Genomic DNA, 19,066 nt, shown 5'->3' on the forward strand with positions numbered 1-19,066 from the left:
CAAAGAGTTTTAAATATTCTTGTTGTTGTTTGTGGGTTTCAAATGCTTTAAAGATGAATCTTCCCAAGCTCTTCAAGTTCATGCGGTGAAGAAAAAAGTGAAATTAGATGGCAGTTCCTTCATATGCAGAAATTGCCACCTCAAACTGTATAAACCCGCACCCGAAGAGCCCACCGCTGGACCATCTGGAGTTCCTGCTGTCAACAGCCAAGGTGAATATTGTATTTAAAAAATGTATTTACATTGGTAGCCATGAGTCAAACGAGCATGACGTCACATTATAGCAATCTGAAAACTTTGTAACGTCAGGCTCGAATGTAGTGTAGTGTTTACAGTAATGTCAAATATGTTTTTTAACTTCATTTTGAGAGTCACTAGAAGCACCCAGTTTACAATCGATCAGAAGTACTGGCAGTATGCCTACTACAAACGATGATGAAATCATTCAGCAACTCAAGGAAAAGTTTCTAGAAACTCATGATAATAATGAGAAGTATCGCATTCTCACGACTTTACCTAGAAGCTGGTCAGCATATAAAATAACGAAGGAATTCGGTGTTTCTCAATATATGGCGGATCGGACCAAAACACTACAGGAGGACAAGGGGATAATGACGACACCATGAAGAAAGCTGAGCAGGGCGTCTTTAGCAGAAGAAAATTTATCACTCGTGCGTGATTTCTATACCATTGACGAAATAAGCCGAGCCTATCCAGGAAAACGCGACTATGTTATTACAAAAAATGTTGATGGTAAGGTTTATATACAACGAAGATTAGTATTGTGTAATTTGCAAGAAGTTTATGCCATTTTCAAGGATCAATATCCCGCAACTAAAATAGGGTTTTCAATGTTTGCAAGTAACCGCCCTAAGCATTGCATTCTGGCAGAAACGAGTGGCACACATACTGTTTGTATGTGTGTTTACCACCAAAATGATAAATTAATTTTTAAAACTCTTCATGATAGAAACTCACTTCCAGCTGATGTGAAATCATACCATGACTTGTTTTTTAAAATTATTTGCACCAACCTAACAGAAAACAGTGTTGGTTAAAAATGTGTGAACATTGCCCAGGTATACAAAATTTGACTTCAGAAATGGTTACTATCCTGACCGATGGAAATGTGGGATCCTTAAAATTTAAACAATGGCGTCAAGCTGATCGTTGTATCATGGATTTAGTGGAGTTGGAAACTCAACAGTTTATAGACATGTTTTTGGAAAAGCTATCCGATTTATCACCACATAATTTCATAGCTGAACAGCAAGGTAAATACTTTTAATATGTCAAAAGTAACTTGAAAGTAACGGAATGTATAATAATATATAATTTTTCTGAAAACTTTTTATTTGTTGTACAAGACGCTGTACAAGGATTTCATTGAGGCAAACGCACAGTGCACTATACATCCATTTTATTATAGAAATGATCATATCAAAGATTTAATGTTTACTAGTTTCACTGCAATCGCGGAGTTTACCAAGCACAACCATGTTTCAGTTCGATTATTCGTAGTTAATTGTATAAATTTAATCAAGAGTAAGATACCCAGCCTTAAGAAAATTAAGTTTTTCTCAGATGGATCAGGCAGTCAGTACAAAAATAAGATGACAGCTTTTAATTTGTGCCATTTTAAAAAGGACTTTGGTATAGATGCAGAGTGGAACTTTTTCGCCACATGCCACGGTAAAGGTCCATGTGATGCTTTGGGAGGAGTCTTGAAACGAAATGCTGCTAAGGCAAGTTTGCAGGGGCATCTCATTACAACTGCTAAAGAGCTTTATACATGGGCAATTTCTAAAATCGATTCAAAAATGCACTATGGATTTTTTTCAGACGCAGATCATAAAGCGATGGAAAGAAAACTTCAAACTCGTTATAATCGTGTCAAACAAATTTCCGGAACACAGTCATATCATAGTTTTAGGCCAGAAAATGAAAATTATATTATTGTGAAACGATTCTCGTTCTCAGAAGAAGAACATTCTGTGAAACTTTGAAAGTATATTTAAGCATGTTTTATGTCTACAAATAAAAAAAAAAAAAAAAAATTAATTAATTTTATTTCAAACTAGCCATGTGCATAGTTGGAAACCATAAGATTGTCTTATCAAAGCATGGAGCATAGGAGTTCCAAACAGTCCGTGAAAGATGTACTACCCAAATTTAATATAAATATATTCTATTTGAATTCCTATGCTATGAATATGAATAAATTGAAATAAGTAAGTAATGTAACCATGTAACATTCGATATGTATCAATGGAGACGCAGGGTAATCTAGTCGTATTGGAGTAATTAGCGAAATTTCTAAACGTGATAATTTCAAAAAATCCAAACTCAAAAACTAAGACAAATACATCGCTGATTTTTTGATATGTTGTGAAGAAAAGCCTAGATTTTCAAAAAAAAAAAAAAAACATGTTACGCCCATTGTCTACAAACCATGGAAACCATAAAAAAAAACAAATACAATCAAAGTTCTTCTTTACAAAACTCCAATTTTCAAAAAAAAAAAAATATATTATTTCTGAAAATTATTTTTAATTACCTTTCATTTGATATTTTGATCGTTCAAATCGGTTCAATGGTTCAAAAGCTGTGATTAAAAAAAAAAAGCCATTTTTGGATAAAATAGAAAAAAATCGATTTTTTTGACCACCCTAAAAGGAAAATGGTCACCCTAATGAGAAAATAAAAAAAATACGGATGTAATACTTTTCGATATGGAACAAAACTGTCAATTGTTACGAAATGCTGAGAACCAGTATATCGTTTTGCTATGGAATGGCTATATATATACAGGGTGTTTGGTTCCGGGTTTTACATATTTTCAGGGTAGATAGAGCTCTTAAGGTTATGAAAAAATCCCCATGAAACATAGGGTCGGAAATGACTGCTAAGTGAGTTATTCAACATTTTATGTTTTTTTGTATTGCCAACTTTGGTTAGCTATATTTTTTTAATCTTAATGTTTTTCTGATTTCAACATACCAAATGAAAGATTAAAGTCTTAGCTATCAATGCTCTTTGAAAAAGAACTCGATTAAAGTTAATTATCATACATTAAAATTGAAAAGTATTTTGAAAGTACCAAAAACAAAATGGTGAAATTTCATACATTTTAGTGTTTTTAAGTTGAAAATTTTCATTTCTGTTTATTTAGTTGTTCTACAAAACATTTTCCATGCAGTTCCCTAGATTTGTGCCTTTGATAGTAACCTTGTAGGCTTTATGGTTTCTTCGTAATTATTGATTTAAAACAGCCATAAAAACTTGTGACGTTTTCATAAAATGCGCTATAGTCACCCTATTCGTTCGTACGTTCGGCTGTTGCAGTGGACTACGCACATGAAAATTTGGTAGTATGTTATTGTAAATGTTTAGCTACATTCTTAACTTTTGATTACCGCACATCTCCTGCGCCGAAAGAAAACATAACTGCGGAGATGTTTCGCGGTATCGAATATTGATCAGTCTCAGCAGAAAACACAATGAGAGACACCGAATCGGCGAATTCTGAGAGCGGAAGGGAGAGAAGTAGATAGTGGTAATAAGTCGATGTCCTTTTTATTTCATAGCACTCGCAGCTCAGCTGCGGTGCTGTTTCGATGGAGGAGTGTTGAGCTTCGCTGCTTCTGTATACGCACTTAGATTTTTTTTACAGGAGTTAGTATTTTTAGTGGATTTTTGTATTACTGACTCGGTTAAAATTCAAATGACTGTTATTCGTAAAGATTGGATAAAATCGAAAATTTTTATTTTTCATCATTACACGGGGTTAACAGAAGTTAGTCTGTAAATTTTCGTAACACATTTTCTCAACTTTGAATTTTTCACAGATTTTTTAAATTTTACCGAAGAGTTCCGCTTAAATTTGTCATTTAATCGTTATCATCAAATAATATATTGAGAACACAAGGCATTCCGATCAAATTAACCCCGGTGATCAATTTACTCCGGATCACGGTCCCAATTAAACAAACAGATCATAAGCAAGCGATAAAACGTGTTACAATTTTTTAAAAAGCACGAAATTTCCTCTATGCAGCATAAAAACACAATTTTTTTTTATTTCCCCCTCATGATTTTCAGAAATTTTGATAAAAGTAAAAAAAAAAACATGATTTGTTGCGAAATTTGTTATTTAATAAACTAATTTATAAAACATAGCTTCAAACTCACCTGGTCAAGTATTCCGCCACAAAAATCAATCGGCATGTACAAATAGGGATTCGAATCGTATACTATGTGCCCATATGGGGATCGCATAATTTCTCGAATTCCTTCTCCGTACTGATTGAACATCATTACCGGTGTTCCGCATTGGTCCGTTGCAATATAGTATTTGTGTCGGTAAACTTGTGCGTATATCAAATGGCCACGATCGTCGTATGTAAGAGACATCAATTTTCCATCACGAGGTGAGTAGATCTGGCTTACCTCATTCAGGCGTTCCTGATCGTTGTAAAAAAATTGTGTAACGTTTCCGAAATTATCCTTCCTGGTGATTAACCGATTCAAATGGTCATAATAGTAACGCACATCAAAGCGTCCCCGTTTTGTTGCTCTTATCAGCAGACCTTGTGTATTGTAATGGAAGCGTTCTTCACGGGCATTTTGAGCCACTAAACCACGAGCTTCGTATTTGTAGGGTCCTTCACCGAATTTCAATATTCGATCCGTACTACTGTACTCCATAGGAATAGTATTACCTCGGTAGGTTAATGAAAGCATGTTGCCATTATCATCATATCGGAAGCCCCATGGCTCTTGTGCTTCAACGCCTATCAACTGTCCGTCACAGTCCCAGGTGTAATTTTTTACGTTTGTGTATGTATTAACGCCTACATTGCGAGTGTATGTTCGTGTTTGAGAAATTCGACCATGTATATCGTGTGTGAATTCCATCCGAAATACCGCCATTCGATGAATCATTACCGTAATAAGAGTTTCCAGAAAACGGCCATTGATTGTACGAGCGAACGTAGCCGTACCGTCTCCGACGGTGGTTTGGTTAACAGTTGGATTGGATACTTTGAACTGTCCAATTTGAGATAAACTACCGGTTTTTTCACTATATGCCAAAATTTGATTTTGTAGATTTTGTCCCCCAATACGTCCTTGAATTGATGTCAAGCGAAAGTTGTTGTCATATTCGTAACTAAATTTGGCATTAGACAATCCTGTTTTTGCCGAAAAGTCTATCCTTTCTTCCATTAAAAGACCCCCCACGTAGTCAAAGTCCCAACGATATTCCAAATCACGTTCTGTATGAACAACTGCCGATGGCATACTGGAAGCCGTTGCATAACTAAACTCGCTACGACCATCACCATGAACAATTTCCGATACAAGATTTGCACTGTTGTAGCGATACACTATCCGTGCTCCGTCACCAGGATATATAGTCTGCAGTAGTGCACCAGAATAGGAATAGTGCTGAAGATAGGGTTTATTGCTGCCAGGCGGAGTATAAGTCAACCGTACAAATCCGATGGATGGTTGAATACTGAATGAATGTTTCGTACCACTTGGTAGAGTAATATGTCGCAGGCCCCCGTTCGTATCATAAGATAGTTTAAACTTGCGTTGACTTCCCAATGAAATTTCAGATAACAGGTTTAATTCATTGTAGGAATACGAAATAATTCCGTCTTGTTGGCTAGTTACTTCTGAAAGTAAGCCATTCATGTCGTAGTTATATTTCAGCTCTGCAGGTCCCCACTGCCATCCTTCTACTCGATTGAATCGATCATAAGTAATGTTCAAAGGATAGAACCTACTAGTCTCACCGCCTGGATAGTACGATATTGGCAGACCAGATTGGTCGTATAATATTGTCAGTATGATTTCATCATACTTGTTCAAAAAGGTTTCTCGGTTTTGCAGTTGTTCATAATCTATTCTTATCGCTCGGCTATTATTTATCCAAATTTCTCGGCTGAATCGCTGCTGTGGTATACGGTTATTTTCATTGGTCACATAGCTGTACTTTGAATACATCGAATTGATTAAGTTATCTCCCATCTTAACAGTCTGGTGAGACCACATTGGCAACATCTCAGCTTCAATTGGCATAATTTTCTCCAAGTATGGATGGGCGGCAACGGCCGCTGATTCTATGCCAATATTATCGGTGCGTGAAACCGATAGCGTACTGTTGATGTGGTTTATTTTCGCATTGGTCACTTCGGCATCCTTTACGATAATCGCGTTCTTTATCCCGCCGGTCAGTGAGAACACAGTTGATGTTGCTTGCTCCTGTGCAAAGTGAGAATTAATGCTTTCGCTTATTTGTACTCCCAAATCATCATTTTTCTCTCCCAAAACGGTTGTTATTTTGAAAGCCTCTCCACTCGGTAGGATGGCATTTGTTACACGTCCATATTCGTCATACTGATAGATGAACGTTTCACTGTTTCCGGTTCGACTAAGAAGTAAACCACTATTGCTGTCATAATCGAATTGCAGCTCGGATTTTCCTTTCCGTTCAATAATTTTTGTTAGCATACCGTTAGAAGAGATTTTCAGTTCTGATTTGTGATCCTGGGTATTCTCAATTGAGCTCACGACATTGCTGTAATCGCGTAAAAATTGTATTTTATTTCCCGAGCTATCGGTAACGGTCGATAATTTTCCGAAGCTGGTGTTCTTCGAATAGAGAAATGAATAACGTGTTTTCCCAGAAGAGAGATCCTTTGTTGCAACGTGTTGCCCGTAGCGGTTGAAGACATAAATTTCGTTTGTCGGTGTGTACGGAATTTGAAATTCCCCGTTTGTGTCATGCTGCGGCAGGTAGTGCTGCAGTGCAACGATCCGAAGAGATCCTGATAAAAGATGAAGAAAAACAAAGAATGAGTCAAACATATAACCAAATTATATCGCCCATGGCGTATGCGGTTGATTATCAAATTTAATTCCTGTACTCAATAAAATATTGCCAATCTTTTTAATCTTATATTCAAGATATCCAGGTGACAAGAAACCTGGGACCTTATCAAACCTATCAAAATATGGGCCAGGACCAACGACCTTACTTGTTTTTTGTCGTAAAATCCCAACGATATCGACTGGGATTGATCCCAGACACACTGGGCTCACGCTTACCACTAAACCACCAGCGCCAAGTTATGAGTCAAAACTGACATCATACATACATTATGTAAATGAGACAAAAACATTCTATACAAATCATTCAACATACCTTGATCCGCAATGTTAATGACACCATCTTGAGCAACTGCAATTGCTGAGATAGCTTGAAATTTGATGTTAGATGATAAAACCGTTTCGGGTTGCACTGTGGGCATGTCCTCTTTTTTGCTCTTACTGCTGCTGGCACTACCTTGATAATTTTTAAAACTACCGTAATTATTACATAAACACCCGGTCATCATCATCGTTACAGAAGGGTTCTGTGGCATTGTAGAACCAGGACTAACACCACTGCCACCATACTTTACAGGATTCATTGTAACTGGCGTAATTGTACTGTAATTATAACCATTGAGACTTTGGCTGTTGCTATTATTGGCACCGTTACACTCACATTGCCTGTAATGGAAATGTTCAGAATTATGCGGTTAACAATTAACATTGAGTCGTAGTATGCAATGTATTTGTTCAATACTTACGCTCCGTTTTCTATTCTGCCTGCAAATGAGCGCATGTTTCCTGTTGAGTCAACTACACGTATAGAATTAACCCTCCTTGAATCGGTATCAGCAATGTATAAATCGCCTGATGGCGCAAAAGCCATTGCTACCACCGTGCCAAGGACATCATCTGAATTTGTTTTATTATTTTCATCATTTCCATTGCAATGAAGAGGAACACCGGCCACCACTTTGATTTTCATATCAGCGCTTAGTTTCAACACAAGTCGATCGTCGATAAAATGGAGGGAACCGTCAAGTGGATTAAGAGCAAGTCCTGTGGGCCATTGCAGTTGGGCTCTGGTCGCAAGTAGAGCTCCGCGACAAGGAGCTGGACTCCAGTGGTTGTGATGTCCATGGTGACCTATCAGAGTATGAATTATGCCTTTTGGATCAACTGCTCTTATGTTTGTTCCATCAGCAATATACATGGTTTTATCGGCTGCTATGGCAATTCCTTTTGGATGAGATAATCGTGCTTGTTTGGCTGGACCCCCATCGCCACAATTTTCCTCATCTCCAGGTATACATCGCTGTCCGCTTCCTACCACTACATCACTGTTTGCTGTAGGATCAGGAACATTTTCTAATTGTACCACTCTTAGTATTTTATGCTTTTCTGGATCAGAAATGTACAAGTGCCCATCCGCTGGAGACACACTTAAATAATACTGGTAGGCTACCTGTGTTGTTTCCAGCTCCAGAATGGTAAAAACACTGCCGTTAGTAGTTATTCGACGCACAAGGTTAAAATCACCCACGTAAAGACTTCCGTCAGGGCCCGATGTGAGCGCTACTGGGGTTAATAGTCTAGCATGTTTAGACAGGCCATTGCAATGGTCTTTACAGTTAAGTTGCCGTTGCTGACCATCTCCCATTACTTGTTTAACAATTCGTGGATACTCTTTAAAATGTAATGTTGTTCCGTCACCCTTTTGCAATATGCCTTCATGGAAATTGTAATGATGGTGAATATCCAAGCCCCAACCGCCGATATCCGATATATCTACTTCAAAGCCTTGTAGTTTTGCTGTCTGAGTCTCCCATACAATATCTTTACAGGTAGAATGTTGATAGCCAATGGAAATCCTGGCGACTGCCGTTCCATAAACTTTCTGTTTGTACACATTTCGTTTGTTCCATGCAAAGATGTAGCTCAAGTTGGGATCCGCTTCATAGGTCTTAACGTGCAAAGATCCTTCGATTTGTACTCCAATGTGTACATGGGTGAGCGTTTCAGGTATTTGGTCGTGTGTTAATTGCATCCGCACTATGCTCTTGTAGCCTGATGCCTGCGATGTTTGATAGGTAAGGTGAAGATCCGAACCAGGAATTTGGATAGACTCTTGAACAATCTGTTGAAGATAAACAGTAAAAGCTTTACTCTTCAAATCAAGCGTATTGCATATTTTAGTGATGTAGTAGTATGATCAGTTATGGCAAAATAATTAGGGAATTGATATTTTTTTCGCTCTCATACGCTCTTAATATCACGCGTGAAATTGGAGCAAAATATCCTTTGATATTGCGAGATTATTCGCACCGTGTAAAGTTGAAGCTGAGAGTAGAATCGATGCAAAAATGATTTATTGCACCTCGTTTTCTTAGAAAGAGAAGGTATAATAATGCTATCTCATTTTTATCTTCAACGATGGCAGGCACGAAGCGACTGTTACTAGCTGATATGGAAGTTTCTGTTGCGTTCGGGGATAAAGCCAAAACCAAGGAACTCAATCTCACCACAGCTTGGTGAGTTTTGTTAACTTAATATCCCGAACTTTGCTATCACCAGCTTGCAATATAAACCGCAGTTGTTTGCTTGTAGATTTTTGTCTACGAAAATCAAGCGTGATTTTGTTTTTTGATGAGATTTGATTTTTTTATATTTTTCCAACACTGAATATGATGCATAGAATTGAGTTAATATTTTCAGAATTTGCAGACCGAGCCATGTGGCCAGATCTTCAGTACTACAGGCGTGGCATACCATACCAGAGGCGGTGGATTTGTTTAATAAATTTTCGGGTAAATACGAATACAAAAATGGGACAGACTTAGAAAGTTTGTAACTAACCGTCAGCTGTTCAATGAACACTAAGAGGAGGGCAGCCGCTGGTACGTAATAGGAATGAAGAAAAAGAAAGCAAAATCCTACAATTGATTGATTCGGCACTACCTTGCCGAAGATCGCAATTTGATGTATGTAATGCATTACTCCTGCAATACTCCTGAAAAGATATATTTTCAATCTATTGAGCAGTTATTTAACATCATTTATTTGTTTATTTGATCACCATCTTCGACTACGTCGTACAGACTCATTACTTAAAACCTAATTTAATCTAAACGCCTTATTCTAGCACTAAACACATGTTTGGTCAAAATAAAATCAAACTCGCTACAAACATCATTAAAGGAACGCAAACAAGAATTAAAACAATTATTGAATCCAAAGTTCGTTCTGTGAAATGGAATTGCAAGCAACGGGGAATTACGGAATCGTCGAGGAGGAGTATTCCATGGAATCAGTTCCAAAAGTTCAGGACAGTCCACGTTTCCTGTTATGAGGTCAAAGATAAACAGTCGTTGCAATTTGAGACGCCTGGCAGAGAGGGATTCCAAATCAATCAGCTTGCATCGGTCGGGATAACTTGGAAGATTGACTGGATCATTCCAGGGGAGCTGACGCAATGCAAACCTTATAAAACTTTTCTGAATCCTTTCAACCGCAAGGATATGCGTAACGTAAAATGGAGACCAAACCGGGGAAGCATATTCTAAAATGCTGCGAACCAGCGAGCAGAATAGCGTCTTGAGACAATAAACATCGGTGAAACCAGAAGCATGACGACGAATAAAACCAAGCACAGTATATGCTTTAGCAGTTACGATGTTTATGTGTTCGTTAAACCTTAGCTTCGAATCGATCGTAATATCTAGATCACAGATTGAAATTGCACGTTCTAGAGAATCCGGCCCCATGTAATATTGATGGTGAATAACGATGTTGCAGCGAGTGAAGGATATTATTTTGCACTTTTTGCTGTTTACGCGCATGCCGTTGTCACCGCACCAGACTATCACACGATGTATATCTTCTTGCAACGCGACACAGTCAGTGGGAGAAACAATCACACGGAAAAATTTTAGATCATCATGAACCAACATTCCAATCGTGCATGAACCAACATTCCAATCGTCCAAAATTTCATCTCGTTCCTTCATTTTCCGTCGATCTCTGTTCCGCAATCGAAGGACAATTACAAAAATTTTGTTTCCTATGTTTTGTTCAAACTACAGAGTAATAACAAAACCTATCTTAAGGGGAAGTTCACCGCCCCGAAAAAAATAATTTCGTTTTGATTTTTCAAAAATAAAAAAAAGAGGTATCAACAATCTAAAATAAATCACATTTCTTCTAATTTTTCAAAGAAAATTCACATGAAAAAAACATTTTTTATAAGTCATTATGGCGTAAAGTTGGACTCAAATCAAAAACAAATTCGGTATAAGTTGAAGGTCAGTGTAAAGTCCTAGTAGGGATGTAATAAAGCCAAAGAAGAATAGAACGTATCTGATGTTGCAAAATAGTAGTGTTAACAAATGACAATTATTGTCATTTTTCATTGCTAAAGCACTCATGACATATATTTATGACAAAATTCGAAGCAGATTTAGTTTAAATAATACAAGGAATAGTATGGGTCAGTTAGTTCTTCGTGTTAAGTAAATGGAAGTGGCCTGCCTCCTAGCCGAGACATATTTTTAATTTTATTAAATACACGTTTTGAAGGATTTTTGCCATGAACTTGGCTTTACCTTTGAGATATTTACTGTTTCATTGAAAACAGAATGCGCCAAAAAGGTCACTAAAATCGTCACCATAGGAACTTTTTATGATGACGATATCGGTGCGCTTTGCTTCCAATGAAACAGATGCTATAGACTAAGGGTTAACGACCACGGCTTAGTTTCCCAGTCAGAGTTTCAAGCATTTTGGAAACGCTTCTTCTAGGCTTTCTAATCAAAGTCAAACCGGAACCCAAAGCGGTACGATGCCAGTTGGTAGGGGAACGGAGGGTAACGCAGACTGCGGGGTTGCTAGTGTAATAGGATGCTTTGTTTATTGTTCATTAACTCTTGATTGCTTGTAATACTTATGAATATTTTAGGTGGACAAAAAGGTATATCGCTGTGAAACAACTGTAAACTCTAGAGGGAATTTATATCTGTAACTGTAACCAGATCGATTTTGTTTGCAAACCTGGTTAAATTTTCATAGGATAATTATTAAAGATAAATCGTCCAGCTCAAACCTTTGTAGAAGTATTAGGTGGGATCATCATCATCATCAACATGCCCCTCCCCTAAGGAAATGATAAATTCCCAATACATTTTAATCAAACATAAACATTCTGCTTCAGCGAATATTTTTTTGTGTTACCGAAAACATCATGTAAAAATATGCATTCATCACTGGCAGGGGTAAAATGCGCCGCCTCGTAAGTTTTATGCTTTTTGCAAAATGCTTTGTGTTTCATACAACTATGCACTATTCGCACGTTATGATTGGGGGAAGTATACATTTAGGTTGCATTTAGAACATTTATAAGGTTCCAGCTATCTGTTACTCCAGATTTACATAGCTCATAATAGCAATTTAAACGTCAGCGGATGTTGAGGAGTTACCAATTTGCAGATTTATTTGCAAAAGGTGATTTGCTCTTTTCTGTTGTTGGTCGTGATATGCTCGATTGGCTCCGCTATTTGACAGCTCAATTAGTTCCCGAGATTCTGTCTGCCAGACTATACCTAAAGCGACTATAATCATTACCATTGTTGGATTTCCTGGTATCAAAAGCACTTCTGTACAAAAATCCGTTTTATTTGCTTGGGCCAGTGAGCCCAAGTAACATTGCAAGTTTTATTGAGGTTCACAGCAGTCCACTAGTCTAAATAATGGTCTACAGAATCCTCATAAAACCCAAATTGTTACTTGGGAGTGGCTCAAAGCAGCAAAATCAGTTCTGCGAAAGTCTAGCTAAATAGCGAAGACCTAATTGGGATATCACTGCTCCAACCGAACTGATATGGTTCTCAACGCTGCATATATGAGTACCTAGAACATAAAGCTGGCCAAAATAAGAAAAATCTTTTTTTAGGTTTTCTATGTTGTTTTATGTTTGTTGTAAACTTAAATATATGCAGCACAAAGTGGAAACGGATGAAATACGTTAAATGATGTTTAAATTTTTGGGACATTGAACATTTACATAATTTAGAGCTATATGTAGATCACACCCAGATGCATATAAAACCAAATAACTGTTAATTTAGGCTGAAAATGGGAAGAAACAGGCAAAATGCTGCACTTGCGGTAGTTTACTCTAGGCAAAACTAGTTGCATTCGATTCTCCAGATTTTTTTGACGTAGGATTACATCTTTCAGCAACATATTGGGGGTGCAATTAGAAAAAAAACTAAATCGGCTGCGTTACGAAAAGTGGTCAGATTTTGACCACTTATAACTCTGTTAATAGCGTTAAAATTCTCACAATGACCGAATACCACATGACCTTGTCAAGTACCCAGAAACACTTTGAATTAAGGAAACGTTTTCTCCATGTTGCTAGAGAAAAGCAAAAAAATCTCGAACTTGTATGATTGATCGCAAAAATCTCGCGAATGGAAGATTTTAGCAAGAAATTCCTCAAATACATTTTCGCTTATTTATTATCTATTGTATAACCTTAAAAATTCCGTGCGTTTTGTGCACCAACATGGGTAATTTTATCATCAGAAAATGAGGCGTTTCCGTGATGGGAACAAGTGTCAACGTCAAATCTACGGTCGTGTCTTGGATACAACATCTTACTTATTGCTACATTATAATAGGTATCTCAAACCTCCTGAAACCAGTGACACAAAATAAGTGCGGTCCTGGGTCAGTTTTTGGCGTAGAGTTACGTCTTTCGGCAACATATTGGGTGTGCATTTTCAAAAAAACCAAAATCGACCGCGTTACGAAAAGTGGTCTGTCGCTATTGACAGACCACAGACCAAATTTCTTATCGATTGACTTGTTTAGAATTAAAATCCATCCGCTATTGGATGGATTTTAATTCTAAACAAGCCTATTGATTATAAATTTTTCTACAAATCTGTTAAAATGAACAATGGGTCCCTATTGAAAACTACACAAATGTTGCAATGGTGATCAAAATTATCACTGATTGCCTGCAAAAAGCGCTTTCCCTAACACAGATGTCAAAATCGAATTCAATCCGGTCTCGCCGAAGGGTGCTTATTCAATCACCGTGTGTGGTGGTGTCCGGTCGGTCGTTATCAGCAGCAGCAGTGCTTCCGGCGTGTGGCGTTGAACATTGTTCTCCAGTACACAACGATAGATAGGCTGCCCGCAAGCAGCGAGCTGCAGCCCACATGAGCGTCCATTCACCGAAGAAAGAGGAAGAAGCCGCACCGCTACTGAGTAGCTAATGCCAAGCGCGTAACCCTCGTTCCAAACAACATAAGCTCGTCAGTCTCATCTGTGTTAAACACCCTAATAGATCAGCATTACTCAACCAACACCACATAACGATTCTTTTCAGGACCACCATACATTATTTTTGATTAAGACTAAATTTTCATTGAACGTTCGCTCACCTTTCTGCCAGCCAAATAACACCCAAAGCTCTTTAATAATGTAACCAGCAGCCAAACGATTGTTTATTTGTTTATTTGTGTATTGAAAAATTCAACTGACAAGTTTTGTCTAAATAAATAAAACTTAAACTAACTAGTTACGGTCAACGGTACGGAAAAGGCCAAGTAACCGATGACTAAACACGTCAGCTGATACATTGAAGTCGAACATATAAAAGAAGTTGTTGAATTGCCGGCTGATTGCCCGAATTGGCTTGTGTTGTATATAATTTCGGCGCCGTGATCCCAAAAACAGAAAGTCGTGTTGACGAAGAGGCCTCTCAGGGGCATACATATTAAACTGAAACAGCAGTGTCAATGTCACCCCCTAGGCCCAATGTCACTATAGATACTATAGATTCCATAGATAAGCGGAGGAAAAGAATAATGTAGCCAAACGAACTGTCAGTTAGTGTAGCCAAACGAGCATGACGTCATCATGGTATTGTTTGAGGGAGAAATGTAAAATTATGAGCACAAAACGCTTTCCATACTCCATATTCCGATTTATTTCGCGGACAACGGAAGAAGGAAAGATAAAGCAAACCATTCCTCGAAACATTGTTGCAAAGATTTGCTTTGCGCTTCATTTTGAACTTTTACGCACGAAACAAAACAAAACTGCACAACAAAGAGCTCTAAGATTCGCAAATCGTTTCGGATCGATGTTTATAGAATTACTTGTTATTTTTCACAGTTGTTTATTAATGTCCAAAATGTCATTTTACATATTTGGTTCCTTAGTTTTGTACACGACTAACACTTGAAAAGGGCTTATGCAAAAATGATACGCATCAATAGAAAAACATATATCTCGCGAACAATTTGTTTGATCGAGATGGTGTCGTGGGCGAAGTTGCGGACAAGTATTGTACCTTTCAAGAACAAATATACACTGTAAAAAGTTATTTTGTTATTTAGAAAAAAAAAAATCAAAATTATAAAAAAAAAATTAATTACTCAAATTGCATTTTTTTTATATTTATATTGTAGATTACATAAAGTGCTACTTATTGACAATGTGCGTTTGCTGGGCAACTCACAAAAAAAAAGTTATGCATTATTTCCAAAATACTACTTACAGTTATCAAACATCTTTGAAATGGTATTATTATTAAAATACATTAAATTTACAACAAAAAAGCTTATAATGCTTAAATTGCCCAAAGTTGTTATTTTCGAGATACTCGTAGGTTAAAATTTACTTATCGCATAATTTGAGCAATTATTACCCTTTTGAGATGTTGTTCGCTAGTGTTTATATTTATAATATTCGTTAGTGTTAAAATATATAATATTTTTAACGAAAAGCCCAATTAATTTCCTTAAACTTTGCAGTTCACAGTTTTTCAATCAGACGCACAAGTCTCTATACAACAAGCGTTGAAAATCAAGCCACTGAATGTCTGGTACCTAATTGCATACTTAGGTACCATCTGATTCTTCATTGATACCTAGCCACTTGGTAAGAATATTTATTTCGGTAGCAAAAACTGATATTTAAAGAGCTACTCAAGCATATCTTCATCAGTCACTAACAGTAAGCAGTCTAAGTCGTTATCTGTGGAAAATAGAAATAGTTTGAAGGACGGTGATTCATTATTATTATTATCTCTATTTAGGAGATTTTCAGCCGCAGGCTGGTTCATCTCCGCGACGGTGATTCAGTGCTTTTTTTTTTTTATAATGCGTTTATTTTTCCAGGCTCATTTGCCGTAGCTTTGCGGAGCCGATATTCATTGTTTAGATTACAAAGTTTCTTAAAACTAACGTTAGTAAAGCGGGGGCCGATTACTCGCGGCTATCTCGAGGTTAGGGGTAACAAATTTTAACAAATGGATGGCAGGGTAGGGATTGAGAACACAAGGTTTGGAGAGCAATGTGCTTTTTATCTCGAACTAAGCGACCAACTGATGAAAAAGACAAACATGGGGGTACACCGATGGGCAGCTAACAACTTGGGGAACACAAGATGACACTAACTACTAAATCCTCAGATCGATCCGTTTTAAAAACACATAAATTAAATTAAAATATTCGAGATCTCGGCTCGCCAAGATGTCTCTAACGGGCCGCAAAGGTTGTTTTCCTCGGGCCCTGAGGGATGCGGATAACTCGGATCTAGCAACACAATGTAAAGTGCATGACCAAAGCACGTGGTCGATATCGTGATAGCCACTACCACAAGCGCACAAATTGCTGCCTGCGAGCCCGATTCGGAAGAAATGCGAGTCTAACGAGTAGTGATTGGACATGAGCCTTGATATGACACGTATAAAGTCACGGCTCATGTTCAATCCTTTGAACCATGGCTTGTTCGACACCTGTGGGAGAATAGAATGTAACCATCTTCCCAGATCACTCTCATTCCATTTTTGTTGCCAGTTGGTGAGGACGTGCTGACGGGTAATTGAGAAAAATTCCGCAAAGGCGATTTGTCGATCAAAAATATCGCCTTCCATAGCGCCCACCTTAGCTAGTGAGTCCGCTTTCTCATTACCCGGAATTGAGCAATGAGATGGGACCCAAACTAAGTTGATAGTATAGGAGCAGTTAGATAAAGTACTCAATTTTGCTCGGATTTCGGTCAGGAAATACGAGGAGTGCTTCATTGGCCTCATTGATCGAATAGCCTCCAACGAGCTAAGGCTATCTGTAAAAATAAAATAGTGATCAGATGGTAGTGAGGCACTGCGTAGAATATGGCTGCTAGTTCCGCAACGTATACGGAACAGGGTTTTTGCAGTTGATATGAGGCGCTATGAAATTCGTTGAATACTCCAAATCTAGTGGAAGCGTTTATAGTTGACCCATCTGTGAAAAAACTCTTATTGTTACTAACATGGTGGTACTTGTTTGCAAAAATTAAGGGAACAACCATCGACCGATGGTGATCTGGTATTCCACGGATTTCTTGCAACATGGTCAGATCAAAATTTACAGAGGAACTATAAAAGTCTTGGAGGCAAACACGAGTGGAATTGAATGAAGAAGGGCCAATCTCCAGCGTCATGTACTCGTAAAAGAGACTCATGAATCTTGTTTGAGGATTTCTGTAGAGCAGCTTCTCAAAGTTTTCTATTACCAATGGGTTCATTACTTCACAACGGATAAGAAACCGGAAGGACAGTTCCGCGAAACGATCTGTCAGTGGGAGAACACCCGCGAGTACTTCGAGGCTCATCGTATGCGTCGAGTGCATACAGCCAAGCGCGATTCGGAGGCAACGGTATTGAACCCGTTGCAGCTTCAGGATATGTGTTTTCGTCGCGGATTGAAAACAGAAGTTACCGTACTTTAGAACCGACAAGATGGTTGTTCGATACAACCTGATCAGATCTTCCAGGTGTGCTCCCCACCAAGTTCCAGTAATTGTACGAAGAAAATTGATTCTTTGTTGGCATTTTTGTTTCACATACGCAATATGTTTTCCCCACGTGCTTTTGGAATCGAACCAGACACCTAAATACTTGAAAGATATACTTTGAGTGATTGTTCTACCCTTTAGCTGAAGCTGTAACTGTGCAGGATGATGCTTCCTAGAAAAAACAACCAACTCAGTTTTCTCCGGAGAGAATTCGATACCCAGCTTCATAGCCCAAGTAGACAAATTGTCTAAGGTATCTTGCAATGGTCCTTGCAGGTCCGGTGCACTTGGCCCTATAACGGACACAACTCCATCATCTGCAAGCTGCCTTAGCGTGCAATTTTCATCAAGACAACCATCAATGTCTTTTACATAAAAATTATAAAGAAGGGGGCTTAAACATGAGCCCTGGGGGAGACCCATGTAACTAATTCGTGAAGTTGTCGAGTTTCCATGAGAGAAGCTCATATATTTCTCAGACAACAAGTTGCTCAAATAGTTGTTCATAATTGGTTAAAGCCCACTATCGTGGAGTTTATCCGAAAGGACGTCGATACAAACAGAATCAAAAGCCCCCTTGTCCAAGAAAACTGAACCCATTTGCTGTTTTTGCGCATAGGCCAGTTGAATTTCAGTTGAAAGCAACGCAAGACAGTCGCTCGTTCCTTTGCCTCTCCGAAATCCAAATTGCGTATCTGAAAGTAAACCATTCGACTCGACCCATTTGTCTAGACGAAAAAGAATCATTTTCTCCAACAATTTCCGTATACAGGACAGCATCGCGATGGGACGGTACGAGTTATAATCCGACGCGGGTTTACCGGGTTTTCGAATGGCGATAACTCTTACCTGCCTCCAGTCATCCGGAACAATGTTGTGCTCCAGAAATTGATTGAATAAGTTCAACAAGCGTCTCTTCGCGACGTCTGGGAGATTTTTGAGCAAGTTAAACTTGATTCTATCCATTCCTGGAGCTGAGTTGTTACATGAAAGGAGAGCAAGTGAGAATTCCACCATCGAAAACGGGGAATCTATTTCGTTATTACCCGACGGACGATCACGAACGTTGGTTTGAACCGACACCGAATCCGGGCAAACTTTCCGCGCAAAGCTGAATATCCAACTGTCCGAGTACTCCTTGTCTTCGTTAATCGGTGATGACGCGTTTCGCATTCTCCTGCCGACATTCCAGAGTGTTCTCATGGAAGTCTCTCGCGACAAACCATCGACGAACCGACGCCAGTAACCGCGTTTTTTTGCTTTAATTAAGTCCTTAAAGGTTTTCTCGAGGTCGGTGTACCGCTCGAAATCCCCGACCTTACCGTGTTTG

At 38.3% G+C, this 19,066-nt stretch overlaps 1 protein-coding gene and 1 pseudogene across 1 annotated transcript in view; one reads left to right on the forward strand and one right to left on the reverse strand.

The window, feature by feature from the left end:
* The first annotated feature begins 262 nt into the window (after positions 1 to 262).
* Positions 263 to 1,288, forward strand: LOC135714768 (uncharacterized; annotated as a pseudogene).
* Positions 1,289 to 4,161: 2,873 nt separating this feature from the next.
* The window catches only part of Ten-a (tenascin accessory), a 57,289-nt gene continuing 42,384 nt past the window's right edge, over positions 4,162 to 19,066 (reverse strand). The window contains exons 6-8 of the mRNA XM_065238140.1: positions 7,644 to 9,019; positions 7,214 to 7,563; positions 4,162 to 6,836 (exon numbers count right to left, since the gene is read on the reverse strand). Coding sequence (XP_065094212.1) covers positions 4,162 to 6,836; positions 7,214 to 7,563; positions 7,644 to 9,019 — 4,401 coding nt within the window. The remainder of the gene's footprint in view (positions 6,837 to 7,213; positions 7,564 to 7,643; positions 9,020 to 19,066) is intronic.

Source organism: Ochlerotatus camptorhynchus, unplaced genomic scaffold (assembly GCF_037179485.1).
Source record: "Ochlerotatus camptorhynchus isolate MF236.1 unplaced genomic scaffold, CSIRO-AGI_Acam_v1.1 ptg000712l, whole genome shotgun sequence".
Lineage (NCBI taxonomy): Eukaryota > Metazoa > Arthropoda > Insecta > Diptera > Culicidae > Ochlerotatus > Ochlerotatus camptorhynchus.